At 37.3% G+C, this 16,178-nt stretch overlaps 1 protein-coding gene across 2 annotated transcripts; it reads right to left on the bottom strand.

Annotated features, from left to right (window-relative positions):
- Positions 1–40: 40 nt before the first annotated feature.
- LOC104245422 (protein IQ-DOMAIN 6) lies at positions 41–3,114 on the bottom strand. Of its 2 annotated transcripts, none has more exons than XM_009801025.2 (5): positions 2,656–3,114; positions 2,322–2,576; positions 1,165–1,392; positions 970–1,083; positions 41–887 (listed from the first exon to the last, which is right to left on the bottom strand). In XM_009801025.2, exons 1-5 carry the CDS (start codon positions 2,719–2,721, stop codon positions 228–230), a joined length of 1,323 nt encoding a protein of 440 aa, XP_009799327.1. In that variant the 5' UTR covers positions 2,722–3,114; the 3' UTR covers positions 41–227. The 2 variants fall into 2 exon arrangements, with proteins under 2 accessions (XP_009799327.1, XP_009799326.1); XM_009801024.2 differs by having other exon boundaries at positions 41–890; positions 2,656–3,113.
- Between the last annotated feature and the right edge of the window lie 13,064 nt (positions 3,115–16,178).

Raw genomic sequence — 16,178 nt, 5'->3', positions numbered from 1 at the left:
CTGGTTTCCATCAATCATCCATAGTCGCGCACAGTCAATATATGATCAACTTATCTCAGTAAATTTATGATAATAGAGGAGATGATCTACATAATAACATACATACTACGAATGACAACCCACAAACTAAGTCCAGGAAAAATTAAACATACCCAACACCAACTTTTGATTTTTTTCTACAACAACAAGCTGTTGTAAGAGCTGCCATAAGCCTAGTCATTCTTTGATTACTCAAAACCGGCACAATTCTCTTTGTCCCTTGGTCTAGATAATTTATCCATTCGAGTAGGAAGACAAAGAGGCCTTGTCATATTGTCATAACCAGCACAACTCTTCGAGTCACCATTACTAAGTAAGCCAGAGTTCTTAAGAAACTGGAACTCATCCATTGACTGTCTAAGGATTCTCTGATTTCTCTGCTTGGCCTTCGTTGACTCAGTTAGGCTCATGTAATTTGGTCGACTACTATTGCTGTCTTCAGTCCTATCTGATGCCAACATTGTGTTCCCGGATATTGGCGTTGTTGATGTGCAGAATGAAGAGGAAGCTGAACTCTCGTCATATCTGAATTCAGAACTCGGGCTTGATGAAGAACGAGTAGTGTGGCCTATCACCAACGGAGGTTTTGCTGATATCCTTTTGGTCATATTGTTCTTCTTCACTTTCACAGAGCAAGGTTCAGATGTCTTCAACTGATTGTCCTTAGCCTTTGGTGTGGTCTCCAAAGAATCGTTATAAGCTTGTTCCATCAATCTGTTTTCCCATGGCCGCGCTGCCATCCAACGTTCTAACCAACTCCATCCACAATTACTCTTATCATAATCAAGATTTTTGAGAGATGGAACCGAGATAGTGGTTCTAGAATCAAAATTCTGGCTTGATTTTGACTGCTGCATTAAGTAAAGCATCCAATCATTTAGTACAGGTCAAGAAAAAGTCAATTTAGTCTGCTTTCTAAATGGAATTGACCTTTTGAGCTTGAGAGTATGCAAGTGCTCTTTCTCTTTTTAAGACTCCCTCTTGCCTCATTTGTATCTTTGTTTTAACCTCTTCAAGAGTTCCTTTAAGGTCACACCATCCTTCCTGGGAATTAGAAAAAAGTGTAAATATGTCAAGGTAATTTACAACCAGCAAAAAGGACAAGAAAGACAAGTAGTTTTGTACCTCAGCTTCTTTCAAAGGATCAAGTTTGCCACGGTGTTCCTCTAGTATCTTCTGTACAGCTTGCCCCTCTATAGACATACGGACACGACGAGCTCTAACACGAGCTTGTACCCGAACCAGAGCTTGCATACACCTAAGAGTGACTGCAGCCTGCTTCCTTACTTGTCTGCCCCTAACAAGTGCTTGAAGCCTTACCAATCCTTTCAAGGCCCTTAATGCTCTTCTTGCCTAAATTGTCATTCAAAAATACTAAATCAAGATCAATTTGAATAAACACAACTAAATGTCCCTTGTTTACAAAGTTATATACAAAAAAGCAGATCAATCATATAATTTTTCAAGACAAGTATCATTCTTATCAGCAAAGAGAATCAAATACTGGACAAACAGATTTCTGTAAACAATCAGAATTTGATGCATGTATTCTAGACTAGTAAACTATTAAATAAAAGATGTCATGCTGGGATATACAGAGTTCTTATCCCATGCTCACTAAGCAAAAAATATAAGATAGAAAATTTCTGAGTTTCTGCTAGTTTAATAACTTAACAAGTCTGTATATCATGATATATATGTTCTTCAAAGTAAAGTGCATTTCCCTCATTTCTCATCAGCATTTTGCTAGTTAAATCTAACCTCAGGACACCAATAAATTAATGCACTATTCCATTCTTAACAGTGAATTAAGAGCTATTGAGCTACCGTGCGACTTTAACACAACTATTCAGGGAAAAGGCCATCATGAATCATGTTTCTAAGCCATCGAGGCAGACCCAGTATTTGAAGGTCACAGGTGCACTTTTTGATTCAACCAAAACTTGCTTTGTCACTACTAATATTAGTAACTATTTTCTAAAGACATAATACATGTACATATGAAATTCTTGCCGAACTTTAAGGGTGCTAGTGACCCCAGTGACATATATATCACTATCTATGGGTGCCGGCGATCCCTCTACCTATAGCATACATCTGCTCATACCCATGAGAAAGGATAAATATTTAACCAGCAGCTTTTGAGACATAATAGAACTTTGATTGGAAGAGTGGAGCATATACAAATAAAAGAAGTGGGGAACTTACACAGGGTACACAAATCTTAAGCACAAAATAGAACAAGAAAGAAGGAATGAAGAGAGTAGAATTAGAGTGAATACCAAGAAACCACGAAAGGCAGTTTGAATCCTGATAGCAGCCCATTCTTCCCTCACTGCTTTAAAATCTTTAGGAGGAGCTCTAACCACAGTAGCTACAGCAGCTGAGTAAGCTTCATTGTTCACTGATGATGAATCTGACCCTTCTGACCCAACACCACCATTTCTGTGCTTAAATCCCTTCCACGTAGACCCTCCAATATCCACTGATGAACTCCTCCACAGCTTCCATTTCTTGCTCTTTCCACTCACCTTCTCCTATAAAAAAAATGTACACAAACAGTTAACTCTTTGTACATGTAAAAAGATTGAATTTTTAGTGCAGATTTGAGCTTACATGATCTTCTTTTTCAGACTTCTTGAATCCTATCAAAGCTTTCACCCATTTTCCAGAAGCACCCATTTTCTTGTTTTTTCTTAAAAACCCAACTTCAGTTTCTGTTCAAGAAAACAAGCTATCCTTGTTTGCAGAGAGATAAAGAAAATTTTTAGACAACAAAGCTTTCAACTTTCGAGAAGTCAAAACAAGTAGTAGTACTACTTTTAAGTAAAAATACTTGTGTAGATATCAATGCAACAAAGAAACAAAAGAGAGTTAAAGCAGAAAGAGAAAGTTCTTGTTAACTACCCAAAACTAATGCTTCACTTTGAAGGGAAAAGAATTTAACACAGACTCACACTATTAATGAGGTAAAAATGACTTTTTTCTTATCAAAATGACTTGAAAACAGAAAAAGACTGCAACTTTAATGAGGTTTCTTTTAGATATGGGGTTGTGGGTGTAGTGGGGTGGTGGGTAACCGAGGTTTATGCTGCTTGACTACATTGTGCAAAGAGCCGTTGGGTTTTGAAATTCAAAAAAATAAGAGAACAATAGGACACGACCACAGTTGTGTTTGTGTTCCATTTTTCCCGCTTTGGGACGTGGGAACAAAAAAAATGATACAGTTTTTGTTTGAATTTACAAGAATTAGTGGTGGAGGTAGCAATTTCAGTTGTTCAAAATATAAAAAATAAATATAATATTCAATATCTACTATACAACAACAACATATTTAGTATATTCCCAATAGTCTGGCATTCTATATCTACTATATATACATAAAAAAATAATTTTGACTTAGTGTAATTTTACTGTGGAAAGAGTTCGAATCCCCTTCGCTACGTCCAGGGGTGAAGCTACATTTATGCATGTGGGTTTAGCAAAATTAAATAATTTTAGCTCAGATCTAATATTTGCGTTAAACATTTATTTAGTGGGCGCTTGGACATAAGAATTGTAAAATTCCGAAAAAAGTAATAAAAAAAAAATTAAAGTGAAAATGATATTTGTAAATTAGAGTTGTGTTTGTACATGAATATAATTTTTAGTTGTTTTTAATTTTTGTGAGTGATCTGAATGAAAATTTTGAAAAATAGTTTTTTTGGAGATTTTCAAATTTTTGAAAAATTCAAAAATTATCTTCAAGTGAAAATTGAAAATGTTATGGCCAAACACTAATTTCGAAAAAAAAAATTAAAAAAGAAAATCGAAAAAGTTAAAAAAAATAAAAATATGACCAAACGGGCTATCAATTTATATAAATAATTTCTCCAAATTAATAAGCTTATCTTTTCTAAATTTAGAATTGACAAACTCAAAATCCTAATTTTGGCTATTGACAAGAATGGAACCCAAGTGCTTATGGATTTGACCCTAAAAAGGCACGACCCGTTTTATAAAAAGACTCAAATAACACCACAAACAAGCAGACAAAGAATCTAAAAAGTCAGTGCTCTTAAGATATCTCTTTCTCTGTCCTCTCTTTTCTGTTTTGGTGTACAAACAAACAATACTACAAACATTTATGAACGACCTTTTTTTTAAAAGAAAAGTGTAGGTAAAGGTAATGTAATACTCCTATGAAAAGACAGAGTGGTATTGCATTGGATCCCATCTGGTACTGTCCTCTGTTCTGTCTTTTGGGTTTTTGGATCAACAGTCATGGGATTCAAATTCAAGTGCCCAATTATTGAGTTTTATTTCTTCAAATTTGCCCTCCTATATTTTCTTTTCAACCTATCTTCTGAACGGATGTAATATCTCGACCGTGTTAGAGGGATCGGCTGTCTATTTAGCATTAAATCATGATAATATATTACTCCCACTTACCCAATTTATGAGTTATAGTCAGATTTCGAGAATCAATTTTTTTTTATTTTCATCATGAATTCGGACATAAAACTTTTTCATTTTCTGAAATAAAAACGTAGGCATTTGAGATCTACATAAAACGTATTATAAGTCACTATTAATAATTTAAAACGTATGCCGGGTCGTTCTATTAAAGAAGCTATACACCTTGTTAGGAGGGTGGTTGAACAGTACAGAGATAGGAAGAAAGACCTGCACATGGTGTTTATTAACCTAGAGAAAGTGTATGACAAGGTTCCTAGAGAAATTCTCTGGAGAAGCTTGAAGGCAAAAGACGTGTTGGTTCCCTACATTATGGCGATTATGGACATGTATGATGGGGAAAAGACTCGGGTTAGGACAGTAGGAGGCGACTCTGACGCTTTTCGTGTTGTTATGGGATTACACCAAGGTTCTGCGCTCAGCCCGTTCTTATTCGCCCTGGTCATGGACGCGTTAACACACCACATTCAAGGGGATGTGCCATGGTGCATGTTGTTCGTCGATGACATAGTTCTGATCGACGAGTCGCGAGCTGGTGTTAACGAGAAGCTGGAGGTTTGGAGATTGGCTCTTGAATCTAAGAGTTTCAAGCTTAGCAGGACGAAGACGGAATACCTGGAGTGTAAGTTCAGCACTGAGCAGGGGGAAGTTGGCGTGAATGTGACGCCTGAATCACATGTCATCCCGAGTAGAGGCAGCTTCAAGTACCTTGGGTTGGTTATCTAGGGGAGAGGGGATATCGACGAGGATGACACACACCGTATTGAGGTAGGATGGATGAAATGGAGGTTAGCATCTGGAGTATTGTGTGACAAGAGAGTGTCGTTGATACTCAAAAGTAAGTTCTATAAAATGGTGGTTAGACTGGCCATGATGTGTGAGGCTGAGTGTTGGCCGGTTAAGAACCCACATACCCAGAAGATGAAGGTAGCAGAAATAAGGATGTTGATGTGGATGTGCGGGCATACTAGGATGGATAAGATTAGGAATGATGATATTCGGGAGAAGGTGTGTGTGGCTCCCATTGATGACAAGATGCGAGAAGCGAGACTCAAATGGTTCGGGCATGTTCAGAGGAGAAGCCCAGATGCTCTGGTAAGGAGGTGCGAATGGCTAGTTGTGGAGGGCACGAGAAGGGGTAGAGGGCGGCCTAAGAAGTATTGGGGAGATGTGATTAGGCAGGATATGGCGAGACTTCAAATTTCCGAGGGCATGACACTTGATAGGGACATGTGGAGGTCGAGTATTAGGGTTGTAGGTTATGAGGTAGTTGAGTTTTGCCTTATGTCATAACTTTATGAGACTAGTTTGGTAGGGATACTATTTTACTTTTGCTTTGTATCTTTCTTCTTGATTTTATGTTGTTCCTGTTTTTCATATTATTGTTGTGGTGTTACTAATATTGTCTTCCTTTTGTCTTTTTGTCTTCTTGAGCCGGGGGTCTTTCGGAAACAGCCTCTCTATTCCTTCGGGGTAGGGGTAAGGTCTGTCTACACACTACCCTCCCTAGACCCCACTAGTGGGATTTCAATGGGTCGTTGTTGTATTAATAATTTAAAATATTAAAAAAAACATATAAAAGATCGCAGTAAAAAACCTCTTATTACTTTTGAAATTCGAAAATTGCTATTGAGACGGAAAGAATACTTAGGGCTCGTTTGGTATGAGGGATAAAGGATAATTAATCCCATAATTGAGGCCTAAGGATAAAGGTTAAAAAACCTCTTATTACTTTTGTATGATATATAGAAGGCTAACAATTGAGGGATCTTTTGGTTGGAAAATAACTTAGGGCTCGTTTGGTATGAGGGAAAAAATTGCATTTTAGATAAGAAATTTTAAAGTTAAAATATTTAAGAAAAGCTTTTTAACAATGTGTTAATCATGGAACAGGTACATAATATGGGCCTAAGGAGAAAATTAAAAGTAAGGCCTTAAGTTTTTTTAATTATTATTTTTTACTTTTATAATTTATCAAAATCTAAAGAAGTTATAATCAGTTTTAATTATTGTTGATGTCTAACCAATTTGTTTAATCTCTTTTGTGTTATCATGTTGAGCTTTATTGATTTAGTTTTGAAAAACTTTTTTTACCGAGGCAACTGATATAGAAATTGTTAGCGATAATTGAATTAACATTGTTTACCTAATTGAGTTTGCCAATTAGAGTATTCTAGCCTGTTTGGCCAAACTTCTCCAATCCTACAAGCACTTCTTTTAAAAAAAATACTTTTTTTCAAAGTTGATGTGTTTGGCCAAACTTTTGGAAGAAAAAAAAGTATTTTTAAGGAGAAGCATATGCAGTTTTGGAGAAGCAAAAAAAAGTAGCTTCTTTTAAAAAGCACTTTTTTAAAAACTATTTTTGAGAAAATACACTTAGAAGTAGTTTTTAAAAGCCTAGTCAAATAATAATTGTTGCTCATAAGTATTTTTCAAATTAATTAGTCAAACACAAACTACTTTTCACCAAAAGTACTTTTGAGAAAAAACACTTCGCCAAATAAACTGATTTTTGCAGCTTGGCCAAACATGCTAGATCTTCTACTTATACATTTTCTTTTAGTACTTTTAATATAAGTTGAAACAAATAATATTATAGTAACTACTATGTTTCAAGAGTCATACAATTTTGTGGGACAAATTTTAATAGTTACTTATCAAGGTAACTTGAAAAATATCTACAAAGACACTCAAAGAATTAAGAAAAATTATTCTAAACTAACATTGTGAGAGATCGATTTAAGTGAGGACGAATTAAAGACAGAAAATAAGTAGTAACTACAATTTAAGATGTGTAAAACTTTTAGCTATAACTTTTTTAATCAAATAATTTAAAAATTCCATCAATAGTGCAAAATTTAATATTATTTATAGATTTTGGGGCCCTTAGTATTTTGGGGGCCATTGCCTTAGTGGCCTTAGGCTCCACCCGGCTCTGAGTTTGACTCCTTAAATATTATTTTCTCTAGTCCAGTTTATGTGACATATTTTATGTTGAAATGAAGTTTAAGAAAATAATAAAGACTTTAAACTTGTGATATAAATATGTCATAACATTTATGTAGCTATTGAACCTTTGAAATTTATGATCTTAAACATATCATAATATTTGTTTGATTATTAAAACTTGTGATTAAGGATAAATTAGAAAATGCAAGGTTAATTACTTTCAAATGTAGAGTGTGTCATTCTTTAACGGACTAAAAATAAAAGTATATCAAATAAATAGAGAGGGAAGGAGTAAACCGTTTCATAATATTTGGGAGAAATTAATCTTAAGTTTGTAGTTATTGCTATAAACAGTGGCGGATGCACATAGAGAGTTGTGGGTGCTTAAGCACCCATTAACTTTGACCATATTAATTAATTTATATAGGCAACAATACAAATATTTAGATAAATATTAAATGAGCACCCACAAGTAAATTTATTTTTCCTCTTCTTTTGAAGTTTTTATCGGCGAGCACCCATAACTTTAAAATCTTAAATCCGCCACTGGCTATAAAGGACCATGAATACAATATTACTTCACACATATTGACTTAAAATCTTAACTAGATTCACCTTTACTTAAGTTGGATAACCATCTTACATGTCTATCGTGCTAGCTTAACTCTATGATCTGTTGTCTAGCAAGAAGTAGTCAATATCTACACTCTACAATATGTAGCTGAGAACCAAATTCTAGTTGATATAGGTCATACTAATTAATGCATTTCCATTAACAGGTATTAAGCACAAATAATTCACCTCTTAAGCATAATGGACAAATAATTTGCGGCTTAGTACTACATGAGTCACATGCAGTCTTAAATAACCATGAATGTGTTGCTGGCCTATTTTAGAATGTCTTGTTGTACGTGTGGAGAGAAGCTGATTGTGTAAATTTTGTTTATCTTTTACTTTGTAAAAGTAGATGAATGAACTAGATAATATCGTACGCTAAGAACAAAATCAAAATATGAGATCACATTTTCAGAAGACAAATAATTAAAGGTCGAATGGTCACACGAACGAATGAACTTGAATTGTTGGGGTTAAATACAATGGTATCCCTTAGGGCTGTTTAGTTACCAGGATGGGATAGATAAAGATATACCACGGGTTAGAATATTTCATGCCATTAGTTATTCTACCTTTTATATGAGATAGTTAATCATACTATTTTAGTACAAAGTGATTTTCGGGACAAATTAATACCTATAACTAAATGCGGAATGTTTGGCTCAAAAGATATTAAAACTTTTTTGAACAAATCAATCAAAGATGAAGGGGTAAAATCCTAGTTAAAGATAATTAACTCTAGATCCGAGATAAATAATATAAATAGAAAAACATAGCCGAGTATAAATATTAGCCGTGATTATGGCCAGATTTAATAGCATAAAGAAAGATGCATTAAGTAACATTAAATGGCAATAAAATATAAATAAAGGAAAAGATTCACCAAATCTTGAGTGAAGCGGATCCTCTTTCATTTGATAAAGACGAATGGTAACAGATACAAGAACCTTAAGACCCTCTTTGGATCTGATGAAGGTCTGCGATCACAGATCCTCTAATCTCTTTAAAGAGGTATATTTACATATTTTTTAGAGAGAGGGAGGGGGGGAGAGTCAGCTCCCCTTTTTTGGAAGTCCTCCCTTCCTATTTATAAGGGATATCCATAGAAAATCCTAAAAAAGTACAATTAGAGGGAATATTCTACTGAATATTCCCTTTGAGGATTCCAAAGCAAACTAGCTATTTCATCATTGTCCGACCTCGGTCTTATTGATGACTGTCCGACCTCGGCTATTGATGATTGTCCGTCCTCGGCCTTATGTCTCCGCGTGCCGAATTTCTCTGATCTAATTTTGACCCATACAGTTAGTCCCTCCGCTTATTGAGGTCGTCTCTTGGTCGAGCTCGGTGAGCGGACTTCATTAATCATAGTTCGAGAAATTCGGATGGGGAGGTCGACTAGTGTGGATCGTGGCTGAGGGTGCCGATCTTTAGGTCAAAGTGGTATCTCCGCGGGCTGAACTTTAGGAGAGTTCGATCAGGGCCAATGACTCGAGTGATGAGTCAATCGAGAAGACGGTAGAGTTGGAGAAGGCCGTCGAGGCCGGGAGACGGCTTCGGCAAGGATGGCGGCATCGGAGGAGGTCATTCGCGTCCTCGGATCTGGACGGGCGAGTAGGCCGAATGTGAATTCGGACGAGGTCGCTGAATGTAAATTCGGGCGAGGACGCAGAATGTGAATTCGGGCGAGGTTGCTGAATATGAATTTGGGCAAGGTCACCGAATGTGAATTCGGTTGAGGTCGAAGGTTGATTCGGACGAGGCCGAATGTTGATTCGGACGAGGCCGAGTTGATTCGGTCGAGGCCGAGTGTTAATTTAGTCGAGGCCGAAGGTTGATTCGGACGAGGCTGAGTATTGATTCGGTCGAGGACAAAGGTTGACTCGGTCGAGGCCGAATGTTTATTCGGACGAGGCCGGATGTTGATTCGGACGAGGCCGAATTTTTCTTTTTTGGCGATGGCCCTTGGCCATAGGGACGTTATTTCGAGTTGGTCGAAATGTTAACCCTTCGTGGTTCGAACGAGGTCGACCTCTTCTTTTTTGGCGAGGCCCTTGGCCGTAGAGGTCGACCTCTTCTTTTTTGGCGATGGCTCTTGGCCATAGGGGTCGACATCTTCTTTTTTGGTGGTGGCTCTTGGTCGTACGGGGTCTGCATCTTCCTTTTTAGCGGTGGCTCTTAGCCATACGGGGTGTTATTTCGAGCTGGTCGAAATGTTAACCCTTCATGTTTCGAACGAGGTAGACCTCTTCTTTTTTGGCGATGGCCCTTGGCCGTAGGGGTCGACCTCTTCTTCTTTGGCGATGGCTCTTGGCCGTAGGGGTCGACATTTTCTTTTTTTGCGGTGGCTCTTGGCCTTACGGGGTCGACCTCCTCTTTTTTGGCGATGACTCTTGGCCGTAGGGGTCGACATCTTCTTTTTTGGCGGTGGCTCTTGTCCATACAGGGTCGACCTCCTCTTTTTTGGCGATGACTCTTGGCCGTAGGGGTCAACCTCTTCTTTTTTGACGATGGCTCTAGGCCATAGGGGTGTTATTTCGAGCTTGTCGAAATGTTAACCCGTCGTCGTTCGATCAAGGTCGAACTCTTCTTCTTTGGCGAAGGCTCTTGGCCTTAAAGGGTGTTATTTCGAACTTATCAAAATGTTAACCCGTCGTCGTTCGTTCAAGGTCGAACTCTTCTTCTTTGGCGAAGGCTCATGGCCTTAAAGGGTATTATTTTGAACTTATCGAAATGTTAACCCGTCGTCGTTCGATCAAGGTCAAACTCTTCTTCTTTGGCGAAGGCTCTTGGCCTTAAAGGGTGTTATTTCGAACTCATCGAAATGTTAACCCGTCGTTGTCCGAGCGAGGTCGAACCTATCACAACCCAAAAAGAAAAAGAACAAAACAAAAGCTAAGTTACATGCACAAATGAGAATGATTACAAACATTTGTACATGTCTGATAGTATAGTTTAAAGAAATAGTACGTGCTTTCTGTAAAGTTTTTTTAAACTCAAACCAGCTTGTACCTAAACTTTGAAAATAAAAGAGTACTGTCTGAAGGTATTAGAATATCCGAGTATTCTTTAAAAGAGGAAAGAACATTAAATTTTCTGGTCATAACCTCGAACAGAAGACCATTAATTAAATGCATAGATTAGAATTCTTGTGGCGGGCATGGCATTCAATTAATTGGACTTGGAAGAAGTGTCAGTCTGACTATATAGACATGCCTTCCCCTGCCTAATTTAAGTTGAGATGTTTCTTTCATTTCTTTGCAGGGAACTTCTGATCAACCATATGCTTTTTCTAAAGTCATTTATTAATTTGATTCAGATTTCCACAGGTAAATGCCAGATTCCTTAAGTAGGATGGACCAATAATTCAGTCCTCTGTTTTAAGTATAACCATTTAATACTATCTCCTCATTTGATGCGAGCGTTGTGTGTTTTTCCTTGACTAAATAAGCATTGTTATTAATTAATATTAAATAGTATCTATTGTTTGGTCTGATTTTTGAAAATTAGAAAGAGAAATGAAATTAATATATTTGGACTCTACTCTTCCTTTTTCCAACGAAAAAAAGGACAAAACATTTAGCTCCTTTTGGCCATAAAATTTGAGAGCTTTTTTTCAAATTTTATTTTCAAATATCTGTTTGTTTATAGATTTTAACCATTTTCTGACAGATTTTCAAATCCAAAAAATAGCCGTAGAGTAGTTTTTGAAGTTTTATATTTACAAAATTTCAAATGTTTTTCAAGTAAAATACATGTCTAAACACAATTTTAACTTTCGAAAACCATTTTTTATCTCATCTTAAAATCTCATTTTTTCAAGTTTCAACCAAATCCATATCCAAATGTTACTTGAGTGCAGTTAATTTATATTTGGTGTGATAATCCCTTGTTCATTTTGTTGGAAGTATCACTTGTATATTAGTATTCCCTCCGTTCCATTTTATGTGTACCTATTTTCTTTTTGGTCCGTTCCAAAAAGAATGACCCCTTCATAAATTTGGAAATAATTTAGCTTAAATTTTCAATTCTACCCTTAATGAGAAGCTTTTACAACCACACAAATCTCTTGGCCCCTTTCTGATATGTTTAGGACCACAAATTCTAAAAAATTTTATTTTTTTTTAAATTTTCTGGCCAGTCAAACAGGTTCACATAAATTGGAACGGAGAGAGTAGTAACTTATAATCGTATCTTCTAACTTGTTATCAACTTTTACTAATGCTAAACAAAAAAGAAAAGAAAAAAAAAAGAGAAAAAAAACTAACAATTTTATATTGTCAATGCTCTCAGCAATCAGGTGGGCAACGGAGTGATGACTATGGCCATCATTAAAGGTTTTCAAATTTGAAAAGCAGAAGCAATAGAGGATAAGGATATAGATCTCAGAATTGAGATGTGTTGTCAATTAGTAACTGTCACCCTAGTATGACAAGTTTAGATACTTTGGAATATTATCCTTTCAAACCATATATCTCTGGTTGCACGTTGGGGCAAATCGACCCTTTTTCACAACATAAGGCGTACCAACTTTCTTCAATTCAAATTGACTATACGATCATGTTTTTGCTATTAATTATTACTCTTTGATCTTTCTTAGTGATCCTGTGATCGTTTGATTGGCGGGATAAAGGATATCAATTCCCGGATAAAATGCAAAATTAATTTATTCTGTGTATGGGTCAAAATTAGATCAGAGAAATTCGGCATGCAGAGACATAAGGTCAATGTCGAGGTCGGACAGTCATCAATAGTCGAGGTCGGACAGTCATCAATAAGACCGAGGTCGGACAACGATGAAATAGCTAGTTTGTTTTGGAATCCTCAAATGAAATATTCTCTCTAATTGTACTTTTTTAAGATTTTCTACGGATACCCCTTATAAATAGGAAGGGAGGACTTCCAAAAAAGGGGGTTGACTCTCCCCCCCTCTCCCTCTCTATAGAAAATATGTAAACATACCTCTTTAAAGAGATTAGAGGATCTGTGATCCCAGATCTTCATCAGATCCAAAGAGAGTCTTAAGGTTCTTGTATCTGTTACCATTCGTCATTATCAAATGAAAGAGGATCCGCTCCACTCAAGATTTGGTGAATCTTTTCCTTTATTTACATTTTATTGACATTTAATGTTACTTAATGCATCTTTCTTTATGCTATTAAATCTGGCCATAATCACGACTAATATTTATACTCGGCTATGTTTTTCTATTTATATTATTCATCTCGGATCTAGAGTTAATTATCTTTAACTAGAATTTACCCCTTCATCTTTGATTGATTTGTTCAAAAGGGTTTTAATATCTTTTGAACCAAATAATTTAGCGCCGTCTGTGAGGATTTTCTAGTTAAAATTTTAGTTTTCTCTAGATCTAGAATTCAATTCCAGTTCCACATTCTGTTCATGGTAGATATTTCCTGGTACGGCTGTCTACCATAGCATGGAAAGACGAAATAACTTTCTTAAACTCTCTTTTGTTTCTGTAGCTTCAAATTTTTAATATACTATCCGTATAAGATGGTCCTAATAATTGGGTTTTGATTATCATTTAAGATTTGGAATAATCTGTGGAATATGAGTTTGATACCTCTGACAAGTGTTTGGGGGTTGTTTTAGCATATACTCCACTTACGTTGGATATTCTACTATTTATTCTCTTATGGGACATACAAGCTTTAAGGAGAAGCTTCAAATTTTTAATATACTATTCATATAAGAGAATATTCGTACAACTTTTGTGTTCTTTAAATGCCAAAGGAGTTTCTACGGTGCAGAATATTGAAGCAGATGGCCTCGCCAAATTAGCTGCGGCCACCAGGAATATCGATAAAGAAAATGTGGTCACCCTTCTTCACTCCGCAATAGATCACGTCGAGGTACGTTCTATAAACCTAACTTGGGACTGGCGTAACCGCTTTGTAGCCTATTTATAGGATGGATTGCTCTCGCAAGACAAAAAAGAAGCCAAAAAACTCCAGGTACAGGCAGTTCGATACAGCTGAGTAAACCATGATCTCTACAAGAGAACGTTCGGCGGCCCCCTAGCCAAATGTCTTGGACCACATCAAACAAGGTGAGTACTGGAAGAAGTACACGAAGGGCACTGCGGCACTCACGCGGGAAATCGCGCCCTCGTTCGATGTCTCATTCGCGCCGGTTACTACTGGCCTACCATGAAAAAAGAAGTCGTGGACTATGTCCGAAGGTGCGAGTAGTGTCAAAAGTATGCCCCTATGATACATCAAGCATGAGAACTCCTCCATTCCATCACTTCGCCATGGCTATTCATAAAATAGAGAATGGACATAGTCGGCCCCCTCACAGCAGGGCGAGGTAAGGTACACTTCCTTTTGGTTTTAACTGACTACTTCTCTAAATGGGTGGAAGCAGGTGCATACACTCAGATACGTGAGCAGGAGGTCATCGCCTTTATATAGAAAAATATTATATGCCATTTTGGCATCCATAAGGAAATCAGCTACGACAACGGACCTCAATTCATCGGAAAAAGAACAACTGAATTCTTCGAAAAGTGGCACATCAAACGGATACTCTCCACGCCATATCACCCTGCCGCCAATGGCCAAACCGAGTCCTCCAACAAAGTAATGCTGAACATATTGAAAAAGAAGCTCGAAGAAGCTAAAGGGCTATGGCCTGAACTACTACCCGAAGTATTATGGGCATACTGCACCACGCCAAAATCCAACGATTGGGAGTAGCATGTCGTTTCGACAATGAGATTGAAACATCCATTCAGAACATCTTTGATGCGAGTGGGAATAATGTTGATGACAACCTTAACATTGTCGCTCTTCGTTTCCGACTTGTGAGGCAACAAGGCCACTACATGTCTTCAGCTTCAAATTTTTAATACACTATCCGTATAAGAGAATATTCGTACAACTTCTGTGTTCTTTAAATGCCAAATCAAAGGTGCTTCTTATCATTGGATAAATTTGATTATATACTTCAACTGTAGAGGAAGATAAGTTGAAATTAATTCAAGTTGAAGTAGCAATAGCAGTAGTAATGTCGACGGAGAAACTGATAGAGAACGCGCCGGCATCGGCAATGTCATCGATGCATTAGCTTCATTACTACGCCGAGTCGGCGACGACCTTTGAGGAATTGCCCAAAGCAACTATCATTGCGGTTTCAAGAGCAGATGCTAGTGATATAAGCCCTTTGCTTTTGTCATACACAATTAAAGTCCAGTACAAGCAGCCACCACATGGGGAAAGGTAAATAGAAGCTGAACAGGGACATAGTACCACAATAGCGTGGATCTGCAAGAAGGCGCACGAAAGAGATATGGTCATCTGGTGCCCTCTTCTTCCCCAACTGTTCCTCTATCAGATAATATACTATCTGTACAACAAAAAACTTTACCAAAGCGGACAGCCACGCCAAAATTGGTTGCGGCCACTGAAAGCATAACCGGAGAATGGAATATGGTCATTCCTCTCCACTCGTCGATCGAATAAATCGAGGTAACGAACGCTTTTATTTTGCTTTATCTGACTATTTCTCTAAGTGGAATAGAAGCAGAAGCAATCCCCCAGGAAATGCATCATATTCTCCAATGCAGGCAAAATTAAACAAACTAGGACTCCTCCAGGAAATGCATCATATTCCCCAGCGCAAGCAAAATTAAGCAAACTGGGACTCGCCTAGGAAATGCATCATATTCTCCAATGCAAGAAAAATTAAGCAAATTGGGACCCCCCAGGGAACACCCTTTAAGGCCAAGAGCCTTAGCCAAAAAAGAAGAAGAGTTCGACCTTGATCGAACGACGACGGGTTAACATTTCGATAAGTTCGAAATAACACCCTTTAAGGCCAAGGGCCTTCGCCATCAAATAAAAGAGAGGTTCGACCTCGCTCGAACAACGACGGGTTAACATTTCGATAAGTTCAACATAACACCTTTTAAGGCCAAGAGCCTTCGCCAAAGAAGAAGAGTTCGACCTTGATCGAACGACGACGGGTTAACATTTCGATAAGTTCGAAATAACACACTTTATGGCCAAGAGCCTTCGCCAAAGAAGAAGAGTTCGACCTTGATCGAACGACGACGGGTTAACATTTCGATAAGTTCGAAATAACACCCTTTAAGG

This window comes from Nicotiana sylvestris, chromosome 8 (assembly GCF_000393655.2).
Source record: "Nicotiana sylvestris chromosome 8, ASM39365v2, whole genome shotgun sequence".
NCBI lineage: Eukaryota > Viridiplantae > Streptophyta > Magnoliopsida > Solanales > Solanaceae > Nicotiana > Nicotiana sylvestris.
The sequence above is the reverse complement of the archived record's forward strand: the minus strand, read 5'-3'. Positions and strand labels throughout refer to the sequence as shown.

Excerpts from the sequence above, each read along its gene's own strand:
- LOC104245422 (XM_009801024.2), bottom strand. The coding sequence starts at position 2,721 with ATGGGTGCTTCTGGAAAATGGGTGAAAGCTTTGATAGGATTCAAGAAG. Across the intron at positions 2,577-2,655 it reads AGTCTGAAAAAGAAGATCAT|GAGAAGGTGAGTGGAAAGAG; the intron begins GTAAGCTCAAAT and ends TTTTTTTTATAG. Across the intron at positions 891-969 it reads CATACTCTCAAGCTCAAAAG|CAGTCAAAATCAAGCCAGAA; the intron begins GTCAATTCCATT and ends TACTTAATGCAG.